This window comes from Vulpes vulpes, chromosome 10 (genome assembly GCF_048418805.1).
Source record: "Vulpes vulpes isolate BD-2025 chromosome 10, VulVul3, whole genome shotgun sequence".
Lineage (NCBI taxonomy): Eukaryota > Metazoa > Chordata > Mammalia > Carnivora > Canidae > Vulpes > Vulpes vulpes.
Window position 1 is genome coordinate 8,054,571 of NC_132789.1, and position 23,031 is coordinate 8,077,601.

Consider the following 23,031-nt stretch of genomic DNA (forward strand, 5'->3'; position numbering starts at 1 on the left):
CTCTCACACATCCATAATATCCCTTTTGTTAACGTTCCCTACCAGAGTGTTACTTTTGTTTAAACTGTTGAACCTACATCAATACTAACCATCCAAGGGCTATATAATTTCCATTAGGGCAGCCAGCAGCCTCTATGATAGTGGCTGCACCACAGCAACTTCTTGCTAGACACGTCTTGAAAGGCAAGGGAAACAAAGGCAAAAATGAACTATTGGGACTTCATCAAGATAAAAAGCTTTTGCACAGCAAAGGAAAATAGTTGACAAAACCAAAAGACAACTGACAGAATGGGAGAAGATATTTGCAATTGTCTTATCAGACAAAGGGATGATATCCCAAATCTGTAAAGAACTTATCAAACTCAATACCCAAAAAACAAATAATCCAACCAAGAAATGGGCAGAAGACGTGAACAGATATCTTTCCAAAAAAGACACAAATGTTCAACAGACACATGAAAAAGTGTTCAACATCCCTCAGCATCAGGGAAATACAAATCAAAACCACAATGAGATACCACCTCACCAGTAAGAATAGCTAAAGTTGACAAACCAGGAAACAGATGTTAGCAAGGATGCGGAGAAAGGGGAACCCTCTTTACACTTTTGGTGGGAATGCAAGCGAATGCAGCCACTCTGGAAAACAGTAGAGAGGTTCCTCAAAAAGTTGAAAAAAAAATATCACTGGAATACTACTCAGCCATCAAAAAATTGAAATATTGATATTTGCAACAACATGGATGGAACTAGAGGATATTATGCTAAGCAAAATAAGTCAATCAGAGAAAAAATTCTATGATCTCGCTTGTGTGAAATTTAAGAAACAAAATAGAGGATCATAGGGGAAGAAAGGAAAAAATCAGACAAAATCAGAGAGGGAGACAAACCATAAGAGACTCTTAATCATAGGAAACAAACTAAGGGTCGCTGGAGGGGAAGGGGGTGAGGGGACGGGATAACTTGGGTGATGGACATTAAGGAGGGCACGTGATATAATGAGCACTGGGTATTATATGAGACTGATGAATCACCTCTACTTCTCCTCTACTTCTTAAACTAGTAATACATCATAGGTTAATTAATTGAATTTAAGTCAAAAAATTTTTAATGAGAAGATAAGCCAAATACTAGGAAAAAATATTTAGAAAAGACATATCTAATAAAGGACTATTATCTAAAATATATAATTCTTCAAATTTGAATTCTTCAAATTTAATGGTAAGAAAACAACCCAATTTAAACATGGGTCAAACACCTTAAGACCCTTAAACAAAAAAGATAGACAGATGGCAAATAAGCATATGAAAATATGCTCCAGATCATATGTCATCTGGGAAATACAAACTAAAACAACAATGAGTTGCCAATGCACACCTATTAGAATGGCTCAAATCTGGAGCACTGACAACAACAAATGCTGACAAGGATATAATACAATAGGAACTCTCATACATTGCTGATAGGAATGCAAAATGCTACAGCTAATTTGGGAGACAGTTTGGAGGTTACTTAACAAAACTCAAGAAACTCTTACCATACCATCCAGCAATAGCACTCCTTGGTATTTACCTAAAGAAGATGAAAACTTATGTCCACCCAAAAACCTGCACAGGGATGTTTATAGAAGGCTTATTTACAATTGCCAAACTTGGAAGCAACCAAGGTGTCCTTCAGTAGCTAAATGGATAAATAAATATATAATGGCATTTAGCACTAAAAAGAAATGAGCTATTAAGCCATGAAAAGACATGGAGGAAACTTAAATGTATATTGCTAAGTGAAAGAAGCCAATCTGAAAAGTCTACATACTGTATGATTCCAACTATCATTTTGAAAAGGCAAAACTATGGAGACAGTAAGATGATTAGTGGTTGCCAGGAGTCAGGTTAGGCAAAGGTTGAATAGGCTGAGCGCATTTTTTTAAGGCAGTGAAAATACTTTGTGGGATATTATGATGATGGTTATATGCCATTATATATGTATTCAAACACATAGAAGGTATAACACCAAGAGTGAACCCTAATGTAAACTACATAGACCTTGGGTGGTTATAACATATCGTTTTAACATAATTTAGATTAAGTTCTAACGTCTGGATCATCTGATTCCTTTGTGCAGACTAAGCCAGTTTATCACAACACTCTTCCTCTGAAAACTGTCCTCGCATAGGGTGGCCTCAGTAGCCATTTTTGTACTATGGGACCTTATCAACTGGACCACACAGGAACCTAACCCAAAAGGGCCACTCTGATTCTCTCCTCTGGTACTGTGGCTCTGGGAGAGAAGCAGCCTTTTGTTCTCTGCAAATGACTAATGGCTAGAATTGAGTTGATGTAACCTTCCGGCAATGGCAGAGTCCCATCCCTGGAGAAGCCCAGCAGAGGAGTCTGCAGAAACAAGAGAATGAAACAGACAGGCAAAGGGGCCCACAGGTGAAAGTGACTAAGAAAATGGCCTCTTTGTTTTCTGCTGAGTTTCTGTTTCCTGCTTCTGCCCCCTTGGTTCACTTTTGCCCCCATAGCCTGATGATAAATGTTCATTGCTTTCCCTCTTAAGCTAGTAGGCTCTGAAACTTGGAATTGAAAAGACTTTAGCTATGGTGCTAGATTCTAAGAGGTGAAAAATGTATTACACCAGTAATATGGGCATTAAATGTTTATGTGAATGCAGCAAATTATTATTTTTTTATTATTATTTCTTGTTTTTTTATTTTTTGAATGCAGCAAATTAAAGGTGTGAGGCACTGCCTGAAGCCACCAATAATGGAGAGTGGTAATAAATAAATTCATAGCCCATAAAAACAAATAAGTCCCATTGGAAAGTGGAGCCAAGACCTCCAAAATGCTCACCAGTCTGGGGCCACTTATTTGAGAGGCTTGGAGTGGCCCATCATGATGCACATGAGGGTGCCATTTGGTCATAGTATGCTAAGAATGATGTTTGTTACAATAGTCATGAGCCATAAAAGGCCTGTCAGATGAAGCTGGATTCTTTGTTCAGGAGTATCTTAAATGGAAAAAAAAGTTTAAATGAAATGTTCAGGCATTTAAAGATGTAAGATTCACTTATCTGGCACACAGACATTGTGAAATACATCACTGTATAACATAATGACAGATACATTGAGTCCAAATGTATAATTATATATACTTCCAGAAATAGCATATCCCCTAAATAAAGAACAAGTTGGAGCAAAAGTGAGGAATACATTATTTTATAATTTTGCTGTTTCTTTTCCCATGGAGTCCTTGAGACTGAAACTCTTATGGAATATAGAAAAAAAACAAAACAAAACTCTGACTCTTTTCTAATAGGCCATGTGCTAATCACAGATAATCCATCCTCCATGCTCAATCAGTGGATCTCAACCCTATCTGGCCCGGTGTCCCTTTAACCAGAAATGTTTTCTTTTTTTTTTTTTCTTATGATAGTCATACAGAGAGAGAGAGAGAGAGGCAGAGACACAGGCAGAGGGAGAAGCAGGCTCCATACACCGGGAGCCTGACGTGGGATTTGATCCCGGGTCTCCAGGATCGCGCCCTGGGCCAAAGGCAGGCGCCAAACCGCTGCGCCACCCAGGGATCCCCCGAGAAATGTTTTCTAAATCTCATTAGGAGCCCTGAAAGAAATTAATATGCACTGTAATCTATCCACACTCAAATGTATATGTATATGTGGATGTTAGTATATATATTTGATTTGCATTGTCGTAATTAATAATATTGAATTTTTAAATATGTGCTTATTGGCCAATCTGTACATCTTTGGAGAAATGCCTGTTCAGATCCTTTTTTTAATTGAGTGATTTGCCTCTTTAAATTTTTTTTAAAGATTTTATTTATTTATTCATGAGAGACACACAGAGAGAGAGACAGAGACACAGGCAGAGGGAGAAGTAGGCTCCATGCAGGGAGCCCAACGTGGGACTCGATCTTGGGTCTCCAGGATCACACCCTTGGCTGAAGGTGGCACTAAACCGCTGAGCCACCCGGGCTGCCCTGCCTCTTTAAATTTTAAGAGTTCTTTATATATTCTAGATACAATTCCTTATCAATATATGCTCTGCAGATGTCCTCTCCCATTCGGGGCGGGAGGGTTACAAATTGTTGAAATACAGAAAATGGGAAGTATGATATTCTTGCAGATGAACTGGATCTATTTCTGTAACTGTGTTTTGAAATCCCAGCACATTTGACAGTTGGTTTCAGACATAAAAAAGACCTCAGATGGGACGCCTGGATGGCTCAGCAGTTGAGCATCTGCCTTTGGCCCAGGGCATGATCCCGGGATCCCGGGACCTGGGATCAAGTCCCGTATCAGGCTCCTTGCAAGGAGCCTGCTTCTCCCTCGGCCTGTGTCTCTGCCTCCCTTTGTGTCTCTCATGAATAAATAAATAAAATCTTAAAAAAAAAAAAAAAAAGACCTCAAAGACCACGCCCCTTGGAAAACAACAGAAAGTAGGGGATGAATAGGGCGAAAAGCTGTGAACTCAAGAGGTGATGGAACAGTTGTGAGGTCGACCTGTAAGGACTAGGTCTGGTGTCACTGAAAACAAGGTATTCAGGAATGGGTCCTGTGTGCCAGACACTGGGATATGATTATTTACTGGTTGTGCATCCTTAGAGCTAGTAACATTTTTGGCATGTGTTTCTTTATATATCAGATAGGGACCAATGTTACTGTGTCAAGTATTAGATTGTCTTTATGATAGTGAGAACAATAGCCAAGACACTGTTAAATGCTTTCTAGGCTTCATTTCATTCAGTCTCCCACGAAGCATGAGGTAGGCACTGAGGGCTACCACAGATTTTGTGAGCCCATACAAGCAGTAGAGTCAGGATTTTTTAAAAAATTTTTTATTTATTTATGATAGTCACACAGAGAGCGAGAGAGAGAGAGGCAGAGACACAGGCAGAGGGAGAAGCAGGCTCCATGCACCGGGAGCCCGACGTGGGATTCTATCCCGGGTCTCCAGGATCGCGCCCTGGGCCAAAGGCAGGCACTGAACCGCTGCGCCACCCAGGGATCCCTAGAGTCAGGATTTGAATCCACGTTTGTCTGATTCTAGAGTCTTTGCTCTTAAGTGTTTCATTAGGTAGCCTTCAAATGCTGTCAAGTCATTTTGTTTGCTCTAAATCATTGTGCAATATTATGTGGGATGTTTTTACGGTTCTTTTGCCTGCTGTGATAAGGGATAGATTAAGGGATAATGAGGATTGTGGGGATTGACTTGAAATGGGAAAAATCTTGCTTGTACAGATGATAGTTATTGGAACCCCATATGTTTTGTCCTGTTCCCTTATCTTAGCATATAATGTGACCAAATATCTTTGCAAATTTACTTACAAAATATTAGATTCTAAATATTTGGAAGGATTATACAACAGACTTATGAAAATAAGACCCAAAAATATGGTCCCATTAGTGTCAAAATGTTAACTTTCTAAGATGGTGTCTTAATTACTGTGGGAGGCAGAATGATGCCTCCACTCCAGATCCCTATCCTAATCCCAGAAACCTGTGACTTTGTTACCTTATATGACAAAATGAACTTTGCCTATATGATTAAATTAAGGGTTTTGAGATGGGGAGGTTGTCCAGAATTATCCAGGTGAGCTTATTCACAAGCATCCTTAAAAAAAAAAATGGAAAGGAGGGGCCAAAGCATCAGCCAGAAAGGACCTGTGACAACAGCAACACAGGTCAGAGTAACGATATTGCTAGTTGGAGGCCAGGGGCCACTGAACGAGGCTGGAAAAGGCAACAGGTGAATTCCCCCTAGAGCCTCCAGAAAGAATGCAGCCCTACCAACACCTTGATTTTAGTTGGCAAGACCCATTTTGGATTTCTGACCTGCAGAACTATAAAATAATATATCTGTGTTGTTTTAAGCCACTAAATTTGTGGCAATTTGTTACAGTGTCAATAGGAAACTAATACAGTTACTAACTCCATAGAAATATTATAAACATAATATTTGCTGGGGGAGCAGCAGGCAGAGGGAGAGGGAAAAGCAGACTCCCCGCTGAACAAGGAGCACGATGCAGGGCTCAATCCCAGGACCCTGGGATCATGAGCTGAGCCGAAGGCAGACGCTTAACTGACTGAGCCACCCAGGTGCCCTGAACATAAGAGTCTTAATTCAGATTAAGCTACAAAGAATTTTATTTACTATTAATAGCTTTAGTTAGTAAGCTCGGGACAGTTTGGTTTGTTTCCTTCTGGGAGGATTTTGGTGTATGTTTTTTTTATGTACAGTCAAATACGCGGCAAGGGACCAGGGCTTGGGGGAGAAGTACAAAGCTAAGTTAATCAGATAAATGATTATCCCCCCACAAAATAAGTCTTACAAGTACAGAAAAAAATCCTCTTACCCGAAAAAAATGAGAGCTTTAAAAAAAATCCAAGATCATTTGTGTGAATTTGGATTTTTTCTTCCTTTTAAAAAAGATTTTATTTTTATTTATTTATTTGAGAGAGAATGACAGAGCAAGAGAGAGAGTGCGTGCACATGTGGCAGTGGGAGAGGCAGAGAGAGTGGGAGAAGCAGACTCCTTGCTGAGCAGGTAGCCCAACACAGGCTTTGATCCCAGGACCTGTAAGGATCATGACCTGAGCCAAAGGCAGATGCTTAACAGACTGCACCACCCAGGTGCTCCAGGATTTTTTTCTCTTTTTTATTTTAAATATTTTATTTATTTATTCATGAGAGACACACAGAGAGAGGCAGAGACACAGGCAGAGGAAGAAGCAGGCTCCCTGTGGGGAACCTGATGTGGAACTTTATCTCATGACCCTGGGATCTTGAGCTGAAGGCAGACACTCAACCACTGAGCCACCCGGGGACCACAGATTTTTTTCTCTTAAAAAATAAGTGGGAAAATAAAGATTTTTAACAAAGTAGGAATGTTTGCCTCATTTAATGATGACTTTGTGGAACTAGATGGGAATCCTATTCAGTGGTAGAAAAAGATACTGTGGTAGGTGATGTAAAGCGACAAAGGCTACAAAGCACAGAGGTTTAACTTGAAAAGTTTACAGTGGTTTGAATCCCGCTCAGGATGTATCGGTACAGCTTAAAGCAAGGGAGGACATCCTTAGGTGATAACCATCCAGGTTTCCTTGGGACTGAGATGGGATTTTTAGTACTAAAACTGGGGAAGTCCCCTGGAAAACAGGTAAGTTGGAGGCCTTGGAAGGACTAAGTCACCTAGCTTCAGGAAGACTCACAATAGCATGGATTCTTTTTTTTTTTTTTTAACTTATCTGACAAATATTGTATTTCTTTATTATATATATATATATATTTTTTAAATTGAAGTTCTATTTGCCAACATATAGTATAACACCCAGTGCTCAGCCCGTCAAGTGCCCTCCTCAGTGCCTGTCACCCAGTCACCCCATCCCCCTGCCTATCTCCCCTTCCACTACCCCTTGTTCATTTCCCAGAGTTAGGAGTCTCTCATGTTTTGTCACCCTCTCTAATTTTTCCTACTCATTTTCCCTCCTTTCTCCTATAATCCCTTTCACTATTTCTTATATTCTCCATATGCGTGAAACCATATAATAATTGTCCTTCTCTGATTGACTTACTTCACTCTGCATAATACCTTCCACTTCCATCCACATCGAAGCAAATGGTGGGTATTCGTCCTTTCTGATGGCTGAGTAATATTCTATTGTATATATATATAGCATGGATTCTGAGACAAGCCCCCACAGGTCACCAACACTGCTTACATGCCCCACCCCTGGTTCCACCCCAAGCTTCACTCTTAAGGTATTTGTACTGGTTAAACTTGAATCTGATCTGTTAAAAAACAGAAAGGGCTGTTGCAAAAAGCATGGATGCTCTCTAGGAAATAATGGCCTCTAAACCTGACTTTTCCTGCTCTTACATCAAATAACTTGAAGCTTACTTGGAAGTCTAATGATGAAGCAAAACAAAACAATAGCAACAGCAAAAAGCATCAGGGGTGTACTTTTTATATAACTTGTCTCATTATGAAAACCTATCTACTTTGTTCTCTAGTGAAAACATAGTTTTCTGGAATACACAGACTATGTGTTAATCTTTTCCAGCCACTGATGATTATTGTATCTTATTAGCCAAGTGAACAGCCTCTAGCAGATCTAAATCCAACACAATGGAATCCAGGTTTCTTTGGCAAAAGAAATATAGCACTTATTCCAAAAACCACCTACATGTGAGTGATACTCAGAATCCCATTTTACAGTTGAGTAAAAGCTCCATCTCATTAGTGTTTGACGAAGCACCCCGGAAATGTTGCTTTTCGTCATTATTATGGCCCTGTCATAAGAGATTTCTTTTGGTAATAATTGGTGGCTAAGAGAATGAAAGCACAGAGGGAAGGACACGTCAGATTCCAAAAACAACGACCTGATGGTAACACTTTGAATTCCTGTTGTTTGGATGCAGATAGCAATAATCTCTAAGTTCATGTAAGCAAACCACAAAGCTTTCCCTTGGAATTTTCCCAGGTCTTTTCTATCCTTAAGTGTAGCCCCTGAAAACTATGTATCTGAGTAGTAGGATAACTATCAAGTCTTAGGTGTGTGTGATGTGAGACGTCTGAGATACGTGAGGTGTATGGTGTGCCCTATGGGTTAACTCAACCAATAGGAAGTGTTTGTGGAGGGTGGCACCTTATCTTTTCAGTTGCTCCCCCCCTTTTCTGGTTTTGTCAATTCTCTATCAGTCAGTAGGAAATTAAATGGGAAGTGGGGGGAGAAACTGCTGTCATTTTTTTGAGTCAGCTGAGGGTAAATGTTGCCTCTTTTCCTATCCTGAAAATTATCCAGAAGGCTCATCTCCTGGTCCTTGCAATGAGCCTCTTTATTAGGGGTGGGACCCATTGACATCAGCCTTCTGTTTGGTCCAAATCTGCCATTTGGCTTTGGTTTTGGTCTCAGCCTCTGGAAACCGAAGTAGTCATATGACTACTTCAAATCTTTTCTGGCCTCTCTGAATTTGTATGCCACCAATGAATGTGGGATTGCATAACCAGTGTAACCACTGTCTCCAGAGTATTGATATCAGTAGTATGAATGAGGCTTGTTATTGCAATGCTATTAATATATTAATATTCACTTTTGAATGTAGGTGAGCATTCTAGTTGTAACGAGTGAAAAGAGTCTCCTTAGGTTCTTTATATGTTGAAATTTTATCAATAGTTTGTTTATTTATTTTTTTATGATTTTATTTATTCATTTGACAGAGAGAGAGAGAGAAAGCACAAGCAGGGGGAGCAGGAGAGGGAGAAGCAGGCTTCCTGATGAGCAGGTGGCCTGATGTGGGGCCTGATCCCAGGACCTTGGGATCATGACCTGAGCTGAAGCAGACACTCAATCGACTGAGCCACCCAGGTGCCCCTTACCAGTAGTTAAAATATACACTTAGATTTATAACTAAAGTAAAATAATGATTGGAATGATTTTATTTTTCAAAATAATAACTAAGAACTCTCGAATAGTTTAATAGAAAAATTGATGGACAGACTATTAGAGATTTTTGGTGACCGGGTAATTATTTGAATAAGAATAAAGGCCTAGGGGCACCTTGGTGGCTCAACTGAATGTCTGGCTCTTGATTTCAGCTTAGGTCATGATCTCAGGGTCACAGAATCAAGGCCTGTGTGCAGTTCCATGCTCAATGGGGAGCCTGCTTGAGAGTCTTCCTCTGACCCTCTCCCACCTCTCTTTCTCTCCTAAAACAAATAAATACAATTTTTTAAAAAAAAAGAGTAAAGGCCTAAGGATATTAGAAATTTAAAATATGAGTGAAGAAAATCTATAATTTACTCTTGAGAATATTCAGAAAGTATCTTCAAACAGTATGTAGAGATTCAGTTTATGGGATCATTTCCATGAAGTTACATCATCATCAACTTAGTTTCTGCATACAGAAGTTGAGGAGGACATGTCTTTACCAGGATGATATAGAACCTAGAAGGGAGGAAATTTGGTCATTTTATGGCAACATCACTATCAACAGAATATCAACTGCTATTCTGGCAAAGCAGGTAAAAGTATCTTAGAACAACTTAAAGTGAACGTCTAATGGAAATCCAAATGTTCAGTGGAGTGAGCAATCATAGGGATACTCCTAAGGAATTAATGTTCATATATTATAAAAACCAAACTTTAAAATTTGTTTAGTAAAATATAATAATAAAATTGAAATAACAAACCTTTGGGAAATCTCCAGATTTATTCTTATACTGTGACAGTGAAGTTGGGCTGTAATTATTGATTTTAACAGCCATTTGGCCAAGTGTATATTTGGCGTGTGTTATGTATGGTATATATGTGTATTCACAAAATATAAAATTAACTTTTCTTTAGGTTTTTTTTTTAGATTTATTTATTTATTTTAGAGGGAAAGAGAGCATCTGTGTATTGGGGGAAGGGGGGGAAGGAAGAGAGTCTTAAGTGGACTTCATGCTGAGCATGGAGCCTAACACATTTCAGGCTTGATCTCATGACCTGAAATCATGACCTGAGCTGAAACCAAAAGTTGGATGCTTAACTGACTGTGCTGTCCAGTCGCCCCTAAAATTAACTATTTTAAAGTGAGCAATTCAGTGACATTTGATACACACACAATGTTCTGCATCCACTACCTTTATCTAGTTCCAAATCACTTGTATCCCCACAAAAGGAAACCCCACACCCATTAAAGAGTGGTTCCCTATTTCTCCCTCTTTCTCAGCTCCTGGCAACTGCTAAGCTGCTCACTGTCTCTATGGATTCACCTAGTCTGCATATTTCATGTAAATGGAATCCTACAACATTTTATGTCTGGCTTCTTTTATTTAGCATCATGTTTTTGAGGTTCATCCACATCAATATTTCTTCCTTTAAAAAAAAAAGATTTTATTTATTTATTAGAGACACACACACAGAGAGGGAGAGAGAGAGAGAGAGATTGAGATTGAGAGAGAGAGAGAGAGAGAGAGAGAGGCAGAGACACAGGCGGAGGGAGAAGCAGGCTCCATGCAGGGAGCCTGATGTGGGACTCGATCCCGGGTCTCCAGGATCACGCCCTGGGCTGAAGGCAGCGCTAAACCTGTGAGCCACTGGGGCTGCCCTATTTCTTCCTTTTTATGGCCCAATAATATTCTGTTGTATGGATATATCACATTTATTTATCTACTTATCAGTTGATGGACATTGGGGTTGCTTTCATCTTTTGGCTAGTGTGAGTAGTGCTGCAATGAACACATATGTACAAGGACTAGTCTGAGTCCCTGTTTTTTATTCTTGTAGTATATACCTAAGAGGAGGTTTGCTGGGTCATATGGTAATTCTATGTTTAACTTATTATGCTGCCACCAAACTGATCTCCCCTTTGTTATTCTTCATACCCAGGATGTGTGCACAGTTGTGGCCTCTGAACCAGAAATTCATACTTTCTTTGAGTGGCTCTAAAAATAACCAAGGTGTGGTAACACCGTGTCACTGGTATGATCAGATTCCAGAGACCTTTGCCAGGATTCCTTTACAGTTGTCCTTGTACCTGAGCAAATCTGCTAAAGACAAACCAAAACATCTGTGTTGGGAAAAACTTACCTGACCTCAATTGTACTGTTTTGGGAAAAAATTACCTGACCTCAATTGTACTGGCTTACTGGGGACATTCATCTCTGCATTCATCAAATAGTTTATCTAGAAACAAATAGGCAAAAAATCTCTGCCTCAAGAAATTTATATTCCAGGGTTAGGAGACAGGCAATAGACAATAAAAATAATAAGTAGGGGGCAGTCAGAGAAAGCCATGCAAATTTATTAGCCTGTGGTTGTTTATAATTGTCTTAATATTTAAAAAATTTCTGTTGTGGCTATCATTATGTTTTACTTTTTCTTTAGTTTATTTGCTTCTTTTTCTTAGACACACATCTCTGCCAAGACTTTCTGTCTTTTTAATTTTTTTTGGAGAACCAGCTTCTAGTTTTGTTAATTGTCTCAGTTGTTTGATATTTCATTGATTCCAGGGTGAATGCTTAGCTGATGTCTTTTTAAAATCTTCCTTGTTTTCTGTCTATAAAGCTATACATTTCCCTTTAAAGTAGTGGCATTTGCTGTGTCCCACCAATTTTGATGTGTGCTATTTTCATTATTGCTCAGTTTTATGCATTTCTAAAAGTCATTTAGAAATATGTTATTTGGCTTCCAAATACTTTTAAAATCCGTCTTTAAAAAATTAATTTCTAACTTCATTGAAATGCAGTTGGACAACCTAGTCTGTATCATACTGATTGTTAAAGCAGTTCATGTCTACTTTTGTAAATGTTCCTCATGCACCTCTAAAGAATGTGTGTATTCATGGCTGGGTGCTGAATTCTCTATATATCTATTAGCTCAAGGGAGGCCCTCTCTAAGGAAGTACATTTGAGCTGAGATCTGAATGTCAAGAAGGAGCCAACTCTTCGAACATCGGGGAAGAAAGAATTGCAGGCAGAGAGGACAGCAAGTGTGAAGAACCTGATGTATCAACAAGCTTGGTTATGTCCCAGGAGCAGAAAGAGGGCATTATGAATGGAGTGTAGTGGGCTAAGATCCTGAGAGGAGGAAGTCAGAGGCCCATCAAGTAGGGCCTCAGAGGCCATGGTATGGATTTTTTATTTGACTTGATTTTTCTTTCTTTAAAAAAAAAAAAAAGATTTATTTAATTGAGAGAGCACACATGGGGTTGGTGAGGGGAAGGGGCAGAGAGAGAGAGTCACAAGCAGACTTCCTGCTGTACATGGAACCCAATGTGGAGCTTGATCTCATGACTCTGAGATCATGACCTGAGCTGAAACCAAGAGTCAGACGCTTAACAACTGAACCACCCAGGCACCCCATGGACTTTTTATTTTAACTAGCGCAGTATATTCACTGACCACTTACCAGGTGCTTTGCTAAGCACTTTGTATAAGCTGGATGTCAAGTACAAATTGATCTCATTTTATACAATGGAGGAATCATTTTGATATTAAAAGTACTTTATTTTTTTTTTAATTTTTTTTTTATTTTTTTTATTTATGATAGTCACAGAGAGAGAGAGAGAGGCAGAGACACAGGCGGAGGGAGAAGCAGGCTCCATGCACCGGGAGCCTGATGTGGGATTCGATCCCGGGTCTCCAGGATCGCGCCCTGGGCCAAAGGCAGGCGCCAAACCGCTGCGCCACCCAGGGATCCCCTAAAAGTACTTTAATGATCATATTTAGCCCTGTTCTTTTCTTTTGTTAATTAGAAAACTGAGATAAGTCTGGAGGGTTCTCACAGCTAATTGCTTGCAGCCCAGGCTCTGGACATCCCCATCTCTTTGACAGACAAGCTCCTAAAAAGGAGGACTCCATTTTTATATAATTTCATTGAAATGTTATTGAAAGGAATCTTATTTGGGTGGCCCCAGGGTGGCTCAGCAGTTTAGTGCCTCCTTCAGCCCAGTGCCTGATGTCGGGCTCCCTGCCTGGAGCCTGCTTCTCCCTCTGCTTATGTCTCTGCCTCTCTCTCTCTCTCTCTCTCTCTCTCTCTCATTAATAAATAAATAAATAAATCTTTTAAAAAAAGGAAACTTATCTTGTTATGAACCCCTCTGTAAAACAGAAATCACTTTCACCCATACTATGTGCTGATTTTGTACATCTAGATTTTTATTGATTGGATTTATTTAAAGTAAGTTTCCCACAGGGGCTCCTTCCTCTCCTAAAACATTCTGCTCACTCTAATTTTACCCCTCTGCTTCTGGTTGACATTTTGGACGTGTTTCTATGAGGCAGCAGCTTCACTGCCTTTTATTCTCAGGTGCCACCTTCATTTCCAGGATGACCTACCCCAGCCCTTTTTTGATGCGGCCTCTTTGGCACATTCAAAAGCCTCCACATCATAAAGGAGTCCTCCTTTGTAGGAGCTTTTTATTCTTAGGACTTCTTTTTCTTTCTTTTCTTCCTATCACCCCGCCAAATTAGTAGTCCAGGTTGTTTACTGAGTCACTCCTCTATGATCCCAGCTGACTTCCTAAGTAATCTTCCTTCCCAGCATTTTCCTCCAGGCAACATCTTCTTGGCTATGTGAAGGATGTTCTTAGGTCACTGCTTTCCTCGTGTCCTGTTAGCCCAAGAATGGCTCCATTTTGACTTTGGAATTGGTCTAAACACCTCTGCCTTTTCTTTCTTTTTTTTTTCAAGATTTTGCCCAAATCAATTTCCATTTCATTATCTACTTTCTTCTCATTCTAGAGAGCCAGCCAGGTCTACCAGTAATCTGAGCACATACCATACTAATTTCTTTCGGACTGGCTCGTGCTGCTGTTCCTTTCAGGAGGGTCTCTTCTTGTCCCACCAGATGTTTCTGGCCTTTTCATCTAGAGAGGGCCAGCTGGTGTCGTCACAAAACTCCCTGTGGTTACTCTCACCTATGTGGATTTTGCCTTTCTTTGAACTTTTGGTTCAATGAGATGGGCCCACATAGTTTATGAAGCAGTAAGAAAATGAGGCTTTGTCTCTCCCTGGATAGACGTAGAAGACAAGGACCGTGTTGTAAATGTCCCCATCACACTGGCCATCTGACAATTCTAGGAACATGCTAACTTTCTTTCCCCACTTCAATGTTTGCATTTGCTGTCCCTCTGTTCCTCCAACTTATCACAGCCAGCTTCTTCCTGACATTCAGATCTAGCTTAAATGTCACTTCCTCGGAAAGGCCATTCCTGACCCCTGTCAGAAATAACACCATTGTTTCTGTCTTGGCATGCTGCTTGTTTTTCTTATACCCTTTACCCCAAGCTTTTCTCATCTCATTTCTTTATACATTGCTCGCCCACATTTTCTACTGTGCCTAACCTCCTGGAGAGCCTGTCGTCTTCACCTGTTTATCCCTAGAACCTGCACAGTGCCAGGGTGCTCACTAAATGTTTGCCGAGTGAATTAATGAGATTGAATGGAATGGGGATAGAGAAGGGGGACAGAAGATGTGGAGAACTGTTGCTTGTATTTCTCGTTTGGGAAATTGAGCTGGTGGCATGTGGTGCTCATGAACTGAGTGGGATTTCTGGGGGAGTACCTGTGGGTGAAGAGGAGTGAGTAGAATATGTAACGGTGTTAAATATATGGGCCTGGAGTTTAGGAGTGATATTAAGGTACCACCCAGATAACAGTAATAGCTAACATGGTTAGATTTATGGTTAAAACTTTAAAAATAATAATAGCTAACCTTTATTTTTTTTTTAATTTTTTTAATTTTTTTTTAATTTTTTTTATTTTTTATTTATGATAGTCACACAGAGAGAGAGAGAGAGGCAGAGACACAGGCAGAGGGAGAAGCAGGCTCCATGCACCGGGAGCCCGACGTGGGTTTCGACCCCGGGTCTCCAGGATCGCGCCCTGGGCCAAAGGCAGGCGCCAAACCGCTGCGCCACCCAGGGATCCCGCTAACCTTTATTTTTTAAAAAGATTTATTTTAGAGAGAATGAGCACAAGTAGGAGGGAGAAGGAGAGAGAGAATCTTTTTTAAAAATTAAAAAAAATTTTAAAGATTTTATTTATTTGAGAGAGAGCACGCGCACACAAGTGGGGGTGGGGATGGGCAGAGAGAGAAGCAGACTCCCCACTGAGCAGGGAGCCTAAGGCGGGGCTCACTTCCAGGGACTTGCAATCATGACCTGAGCCAAAGACAGGTGTTTAACGGACTGAACTACCCAGGCATCTGGAGAGAGAATATTTTTTTTTAAATATTTTATTTTATTCATGAGAGACAGAGAGAGAGACAGACAGACAGAGACAGAGACACAGGCAGAGGGAGAAGCAGGCCCTCCGCAGGGAGCCCTACATGGGACTCGATCCCGGGGCCCCAGGATCACACCCTGGGCCGAAGGCAGCGCTAAACCGCTGGGCCACTGGGGCTGCCCCCGAGAGATAATCTTAAGCAGACTTTGAGCTGAGCCTAGAGACTGACATGGGGCTCAATCTCATGACCCCGAGATCATGACCTGAGCTGAAATAAAGAGTCAGACACTTAACCAACTGTGACACCCAGGCGCCCCCAATAGCTAACATTTATTGAGTGCTTACTCTCTAACAGGCAGTGAGCAAAGTGCTCTACATACATTTATACCTACAACATTTAAGACCTAAAACAACCATTGGACGCAAAGATACAAGGATTCTAAGCATTGGATAAGCTGCCTGAGGCCACTTAGCTAATTAGTGACTCAGGATTTGACTCTAGGTCATCAGTTTCCAGAGTCTCTTTCCCACTGCACCACTGTGCTGGAATGGCATGTAATGGCCCCAAAACCAAGATGAGTTCTTTCCCTTTGAGGAAATAAAATATGTATGGCAAGTATTTGGTTAAAATGGCCATTTAGTGTTGGGTACCTCCTCTACTGATTCCAGAAGACTCAGTCTCATGTGACCTTCACAATTAAGAGGAACTAAGGATGTTAGGAATGCAAAATCATCATTTATTTTGGAAACATAATTTACAACCCTTTATACCTGACTGCAAAAAAAGGAGCCTGAAAGATCACAGTAAAAGCCGAAGAAGATAGTGAGCAGAAGGAGTGAGTGAGGGGATGTTTGGGATTCCCAGAATGATGACTGCATGGGATTAGAATATGTGTTAAGAAATATATGAGCAGCAGGAAGTGAAACTGCACCCAGTGTATCCATTGGCTAATTTGAATAAAAGGGGGTAATGATTCCAGTTTCTTGTGGACTCTAGGAGGCAGGGCTTTGTGCAGACAATGACTATGCAGAAGCCAAGCCAAGCCTCTAATTTTTGAGGGTGGCTGGTTGGCCTGGAATTAGGGGTGCTTTACTCACCTCCTTTACACCCTATTGGTGAGGGAAGGATTCCCACCCTAAGGTAATGGAGATCGCCAATGCATGACATCCAACAGTAAGTCAAATGATATTGGCAGTAGTATGTATGTATGTATGTATGTATTTATTTATTTATTTATTTATACATATTTAATTTATTTATTTGATAGAGAGAGAGTGAGACAGCACAAGCAATGGGACTGGGAGAGGGAGAAGCAAGCTTCTTGCTGAGCAGAGAGCTGGATGCTGGGCTCCATCTCAGGACCCTGGGATCATGACCCGAGCAAAGGCAGACACTTAACTGACTGAGGCTCTCAGGCACCCCTTTGGCAGGAGTTTATTAGTCATATAACCACAGCTCGGGGAGGTTGCATTTGGGAACAGAGTGAACAACCAGAGGTGGTGGGAGGCAGGCGTGCTTTGCAGTATCAAGAGGGTGGTGTGCCCTGTCCTTCCCACAGGAGGATGTGATTGTCTTTTGGATAATTCCACGGGTGGCAGAGAACTTAATCCCACTACTCAGGGGTCGGCAGGAAGTGCCTCTGCTCCATTTGCTAAAGAAGGTATTGATCTAGGTGACCTTTCCATGGGAGTAGGTTGGAGAGGGAAGCTTGCAGGTAAGCCATTCTAGACCTACTTCCTGATTTCATCAGATGTCAAGCCATCATGTAACATTAGTGGCTGGTGTGCTATAGAATGAGATACATCAGTAGTTCTCTTGACTGCCCATTGTCTCTAGATTTGGCACATTCTTACCCCTGACCTGAACCTTTAACAAATGGTCTCAGCCCCACCAAGGAACAGGAAATATTCTAAAAATCAAGGCACACTAGTTTTTCCTCCTTTTTTTTTCTTGCGGCTGTTCTTTCTGTGACTTCCCAAGATGAAGAGGAGGAGAGAAAAGAGAATCAGCTCAAATTTTGCTGCATATTTGTGGCAAACGTTTCATGGAGTAGGGAAAGACTGAAATAAAAATTAAAACTATTTACCACCACTTCTCGTTCATTCTCCTGCAGCGATCAGAATGATCTTTTAAAAAACAAATATAATCTTACCAGGCTGCTACTTAAAACCCTTCCATGGCTGTCCGGTGATCTTAGGATAAAGACAAAACTCCTTGCCATGGCCTGCAAGGCTCTATGCAGTTCAGTCCCTGCCTGCCTGTCCTGTCTTATCTCTTACTTTACTTTCTCTTATTATCTGTAGAATAGGCATTCAGATCTCCTTTAAGTTCTGTAAACCTGCTATGCATTTCCTGCCCCAGGGCCTTCACACATGCTAGTCTTTCTGCCTAGAATGCTCTTTCCTACCTTATTCACCTAGTTACCCAGTACTTACCCTTCAGATTTCAGCTAAAGGGCTGCATCCTCAAGGAGGACCTCTCTGATCCCCCCAAATGGTCAAATTCCCCTATTTTAGGCTCTCAGAGGATCATTTTTTCTTCTTCATCATGATTCACAAGATGCAAATTTAAATTTGAATTTTTTTATTAATGTTCATGTCCTCATGTCTCCATGACAGTAGCAACGTTATCTATCATTGGTCTCTAGTGAGTGCCTGAAAGAAAATTCTTTTTCCTATCCTCTACTTGTAATACTTCTGTGGCACCAAATTTTTTATGGGGTTTTCCCACACCAATTCTCCAACTCTCCAGACACCAGCTGAGTGTCCTACAATTCAATTGTGTTATTAACTACTGGAGTTAGCCTAGACCCCATAGGTTGAGGCCTCTATCCCACAGGATTGTCCCCCACTTCAGATGCTAGTCACAAGTCCCAGCTGTAACCTGTATTTCAGACCAACTGGCTGTAAATTGAAGGTTCCCATAACCCCCTTCTCAGGTTCAATCATTTGCCATAATGGTTCATAGAACTCAGGGAAACTCATGTTTATATTTACTGGTTTATTATAAAGGGTATAATGATACATATGAACAACTAGACAAAGAGGTACATAGGGCAAGGTCGAGAAGGGTCCTTAGCACAGATGCTTCTGTCCCTGTGGAGTTGGGGTACACCACTCTCCCAGCATGTAGATGTGTTCATCAGTTCAGAAGCTCTCCAAATCTTGTGATTCAGACATTTTTAATGGGAGCTTCATCATATGGGCACAATCAATTATTAATTTAATTTCCAATCCTCTACTCTGAAGAACTTGGAACTCTTAGAAGTCCTAAGTTCTGACCATGGCTTTGTCTTTCTGGCAACCAGTCCCTATCCTGAAGTTAAGAGCCTACTAAGCGTTTCCTTGTTAGAACACAAGACACTCTCATCAGCCCAGAAATTCTAAGGGATTTGGGAACTCTGTGTTAGCACCTGGGAGCAGAGATCAAATACATATCTTTTTTTTTAAAGATTTTATTTATTTATTCATGAGAGACAGAGAGAGGGGGGGGGGGCAGAGACACAGGCAGAGGGAGAAGCAGGCTCCATGCAGGGACTCGATCCCCGGATCACTCCCCGGACCAAAGGCAGGTGCTAAACCACTGAGCCACCCAGGGATCCCCTCAAATACATATCTTTTTTTTTTTTAAAGATTTTATTTATTTATTCATGAGAGACACAGAGAGAGAAAGAGAGAGAGAGGCAGAGTCACAGGCAGAGGGAGAAACAGGCTCCATGCATGGAGCCCGACATGGGACTCGATCCCAGGTCTCCAGAATCACACCCCAGGCTGCAGGTGGCTCTAAACCGCTGCGCCACCAGGGCTGCCCTCAAATACATATCTTATTATGTCATAGTGCTTCAATGACTATATGTTGAATGAAAGTGTCAATGAATGAACTGTGATTTGGGGATCTTCTGAGAAAAGGAAGTAAAAGGAACACTTTAGTAATCATAAATCATACATTATTTTTTATAATCGAAACATTGATACAATATTTTATTATCAAAACAGGTTATCTAGTTAGGACATGTACATTGGCAAACTAGAATTAGTAAGTGTTTAAAAACTGGTGCCCTCTGAAGAGAGTAATGCAAGTTCATTACCAATTCTACATGAAGCCAGTCAATGTGACAAGAAAGCAGATCTTTAATACAGACACGAAGTAATGAATACTGGGCAATTACCATATAGAATAATGTATTTAAGTACAAGCAAACATCCTACAGAGTGTGATTCTCCTTGGGATGTCTTTGCTGATGACATTACTTTATGCAGTAGACTAAAAACAAGACATAAATGTGATGCATGTTATTGTAGGAAGTGTCAAGACATTTTACACATGGATGACATAACACATCACACTCTCACTTAAAGCATCTGTGGGGAAGGTGAAGGAAGACAGGTGGATCTAATGACTAATTGTCATTCTAAATTCTGACTCCATCTGGGGCCCCCAGAGGTGATAAAAATACACTGGGGATAAGGCACACACGCACAAAAAGGTATAAAGTCTTAGATGTTTATCAGAATGGAAATCTGTAGCTCATACATAGAATTCTAGGAGTAAAAATTTAAATTCTGCAGAAGTCATATGTAATCCACTTTTCAAATATATATCATACATATAAGAAGTCATTTATAATTTACTATCTCTGAAAGGTTGTAAAAATGAAATTTCAGTCTGGCCTACCATATTCCTGAGTTTAAAGCCAGATAAAATCCTGGATCAAAAAAAGAAAGGTTTTGCCCATATTTACTTTATGTGAATATAGTAAAAAGCATCTGGTTTTTAAAAGGTATCAAAATGGTACATCTCAGAATATGTATTTAAAAAAACTCACAGATCCTTCATCAGTTACAGTGTTTTTTTTTTTACAGTGTTGAATAGTGGCCTCCATTTATTCTTTAAAATAGTTGTTTAGGAATAATCAATTCTAATACCAGAAAAATGAAAAGGAAATCCCAAAGAAGGATACTAAAACTTCTGACTACCATTTTCATATTCTTAGCAGTTGATGTACAGAAATGGTAAAGGTTTGGGTGTGAGTTACTTTTTAAAGTAGCATCCAGATTGCATCCATTCTAATTGGCTGCAAAGTACAGGGTGTTGAAGGCATAAACTTGGCCTTTTCCAGTTTTAACAGCAGTAGCTACTTCCAGTTGCAGAGATAGGGTGTATATTAGAATATATCAGGTAGTTCAGCAGTTAGGTTGGATAGATTCCAGGCCTGGTCTCGTGGGTTACCTGATTTGGTCTGCAGCTTTGACAGAGGTGCCGAACAGAAACCTAAGCCCCTGTGGGGCTTCAGAGGTGGTCCAAGCTCCCTAAAAACCTTAGAACCGGGGGATCCCTGGATGGCTCAGAGGTTTAGTGCCTGCCTTCAGCTCAGGGCGTGGTCCTGGAGTCCAGGGATCGGGTCCCGTGTTGATCTTCCTGCAGGGAGCCTGCTTCTCTCTCTGCCTGTGTCTCTGCTTCTCTCTTTCTGTCTCTCATGAATGCATGAATAAAATCTTAGAAAAACAAACAAAAAACCTTAGAACCATGGAAAGTATGGGCTGAGTCTATGTTCCACTGAGTCAGGCTTCCTCACTGCCCCAGAGTATTGCTGCATAACAAACAACATAAAATTTAGTGGCTTAAAACAACACTTTTGTTCTGTGCAGGGCATCTCATATAGTTGCAGTCCTATGTTAGCAGGGTGTGGAATCATCCGAAAGCATCAGTACATATCCGAAAGCATATGTACTGAGTGGCTCTCCCATGTCTAGTGACTGAGTTTGTTTGGCTTGGAAGCTGGGAACTGGAGGCATCTCTTTTCTCCATGTAGCTTCTTGAATTTCCTCACAGTAGGGTGGTCTCAGGATAGTCAGACCTTTGTATGGGGGCTGGCTTCCTTCACAGCAGACGTGGGACAGGATAGGGAGTGGAAGCTGCCAGCCTCAAGACCAAGACCCCAAAGCTGGCACAGTGTCACTTCCACTGCTGGATAAAGCCATCAGAACTGCCTAGATACAAGGGGAGGAGACATAACTCTCAGGGACAAGTGCCAAAGAATTTGTGGCCACTTTTAAAAAATATATATTTTATTTATTTATTCATGAGAGAGAGAGAAAGAGGGGCAGAGACACAGGCAGAGAAAGAAGCAGGCTCCATGCAGGGAGCCTGATGTGGGACTTGATCCTAGGACTCTAGGATCACGCCCTGGGGCGAAGGCAGGCGCTAAACTGCTGAGTGTGGCCACTTTTAATCCTCCATCTTCTCCAACCAGCACCCAAAGGGTTGGTTCATAGTTGTACATTTTCCCAGTGTGGCCCAGAAGGAGCTGCTTTGCATTCATATAGCTCTTTGTGCATTAGCAAGAAAGTGCACACTCTCTAAGTTTCTTCTCCCGATGTCTCTGTGGAATAACAGGTTGGATAGTAAGGCAGCTGAGGCACAGAGTTAAAGCCCTAGGATCATACAACTTCCCAGGGATGGAATTGAGGCATAGATCTGAATCTCTTGACTCTCAGTCCATGCTGAGGGATTCTAGTTTATTTGTTGGGTTGTTTAGTCTGCTCTCTGACACATCTAGAGCTGCAGGAGAGGAAACACATCTCCCTTTGGTTGAAAATTTGGCCACAGATCTTTGCAGGTCAAGCTCAGGTGCAAACAAAGGGAACGTTAACGTGCTTGCTCAGCCCTGTGCCATCAGTAAGGACTCCTGAAGCCACTGTACTGGCCTTCACTCTTGGGAAATTCTCTCCGGATCCTCCAGCGGCAGCAGCTGGGCAGGATGGCAAAGTCGGCTAGGTCCTGGGAGCCAAAGCGCCAGGTGGTGTAGCACCTGTAGGCACAGTGCCGCAGCCGGCTGTTGGAGTTTTCATCCAGCACCAGCAAGGGCTCCTGGTAGAGCAGGAGGAACTGCAGGACCTGTCGGGACAAGATGAGCTTCCTGAACGGCTCTGAGGTGGTAATGCAGGCACCAGCCTTTTTCCGACAGCACAGCTCTTCCAGGCATCGCTGGCTCTCGGGGAGCTGGGATGGGAGGCAGTGTCCACACTGGCACCAGTCTGGGCTGTTGCTGGATCTAGGGGTCGCTTCTTCACTTAACAGCTGCATCTCCTCTGATTGTCCAGGAATAGGGGACGGGTCATGGAGAGACAGGGACAGCCTGGACAAGTCTGTGAATTCCATTGAGGGTCTCTGAAAAAGTCAAGTTTCCAAACCCATCAGCAGTGACCACCCCTAAGGTTCTAGGTTCTTTAATTTTGTTATTAACTTATAACATTGCACTTTGTCACATAAATACAATAGTCATCATTTATTAAACAT

At 41.2% G+C, this 23,031-nt stretch overlaps 1 protein-coding gene across 4 annotated transcripts in view; it reads right to left on the reverse strand.

Annotated features, from left to right (window-relative positions):
• Nucleotides 1-19,681: 19,681 nt before the first annotated feature.
• The window catches only part of P2RX7 (purinergic receptor P2X 7), a 46,676-nt gene continuing 43,326 nt past the window's right edge, over nucleotides 19,682-23,031 (reverse strand). For 3 of the 4 annotated variants that reach the window (XR_011994638.1, XM_026018835.2, XM_072722811.1), the window contains one exon: nucleotides 19,682-22,902. Coding sequence is in view for 2 of the 4 variants with exons in the window: in XM_026018835.2 (XP_025874620.1) it covers nucleotides 22,408-22,902 (495 nt within the window). In the remaining 2 variants the exon portion in view is untranslated. The remainder of the gene's footprint in view (nucleotides 22,903-23,031) is intronic. The other variant, XR_011994637.1, reaches the window with a different exon arrangement.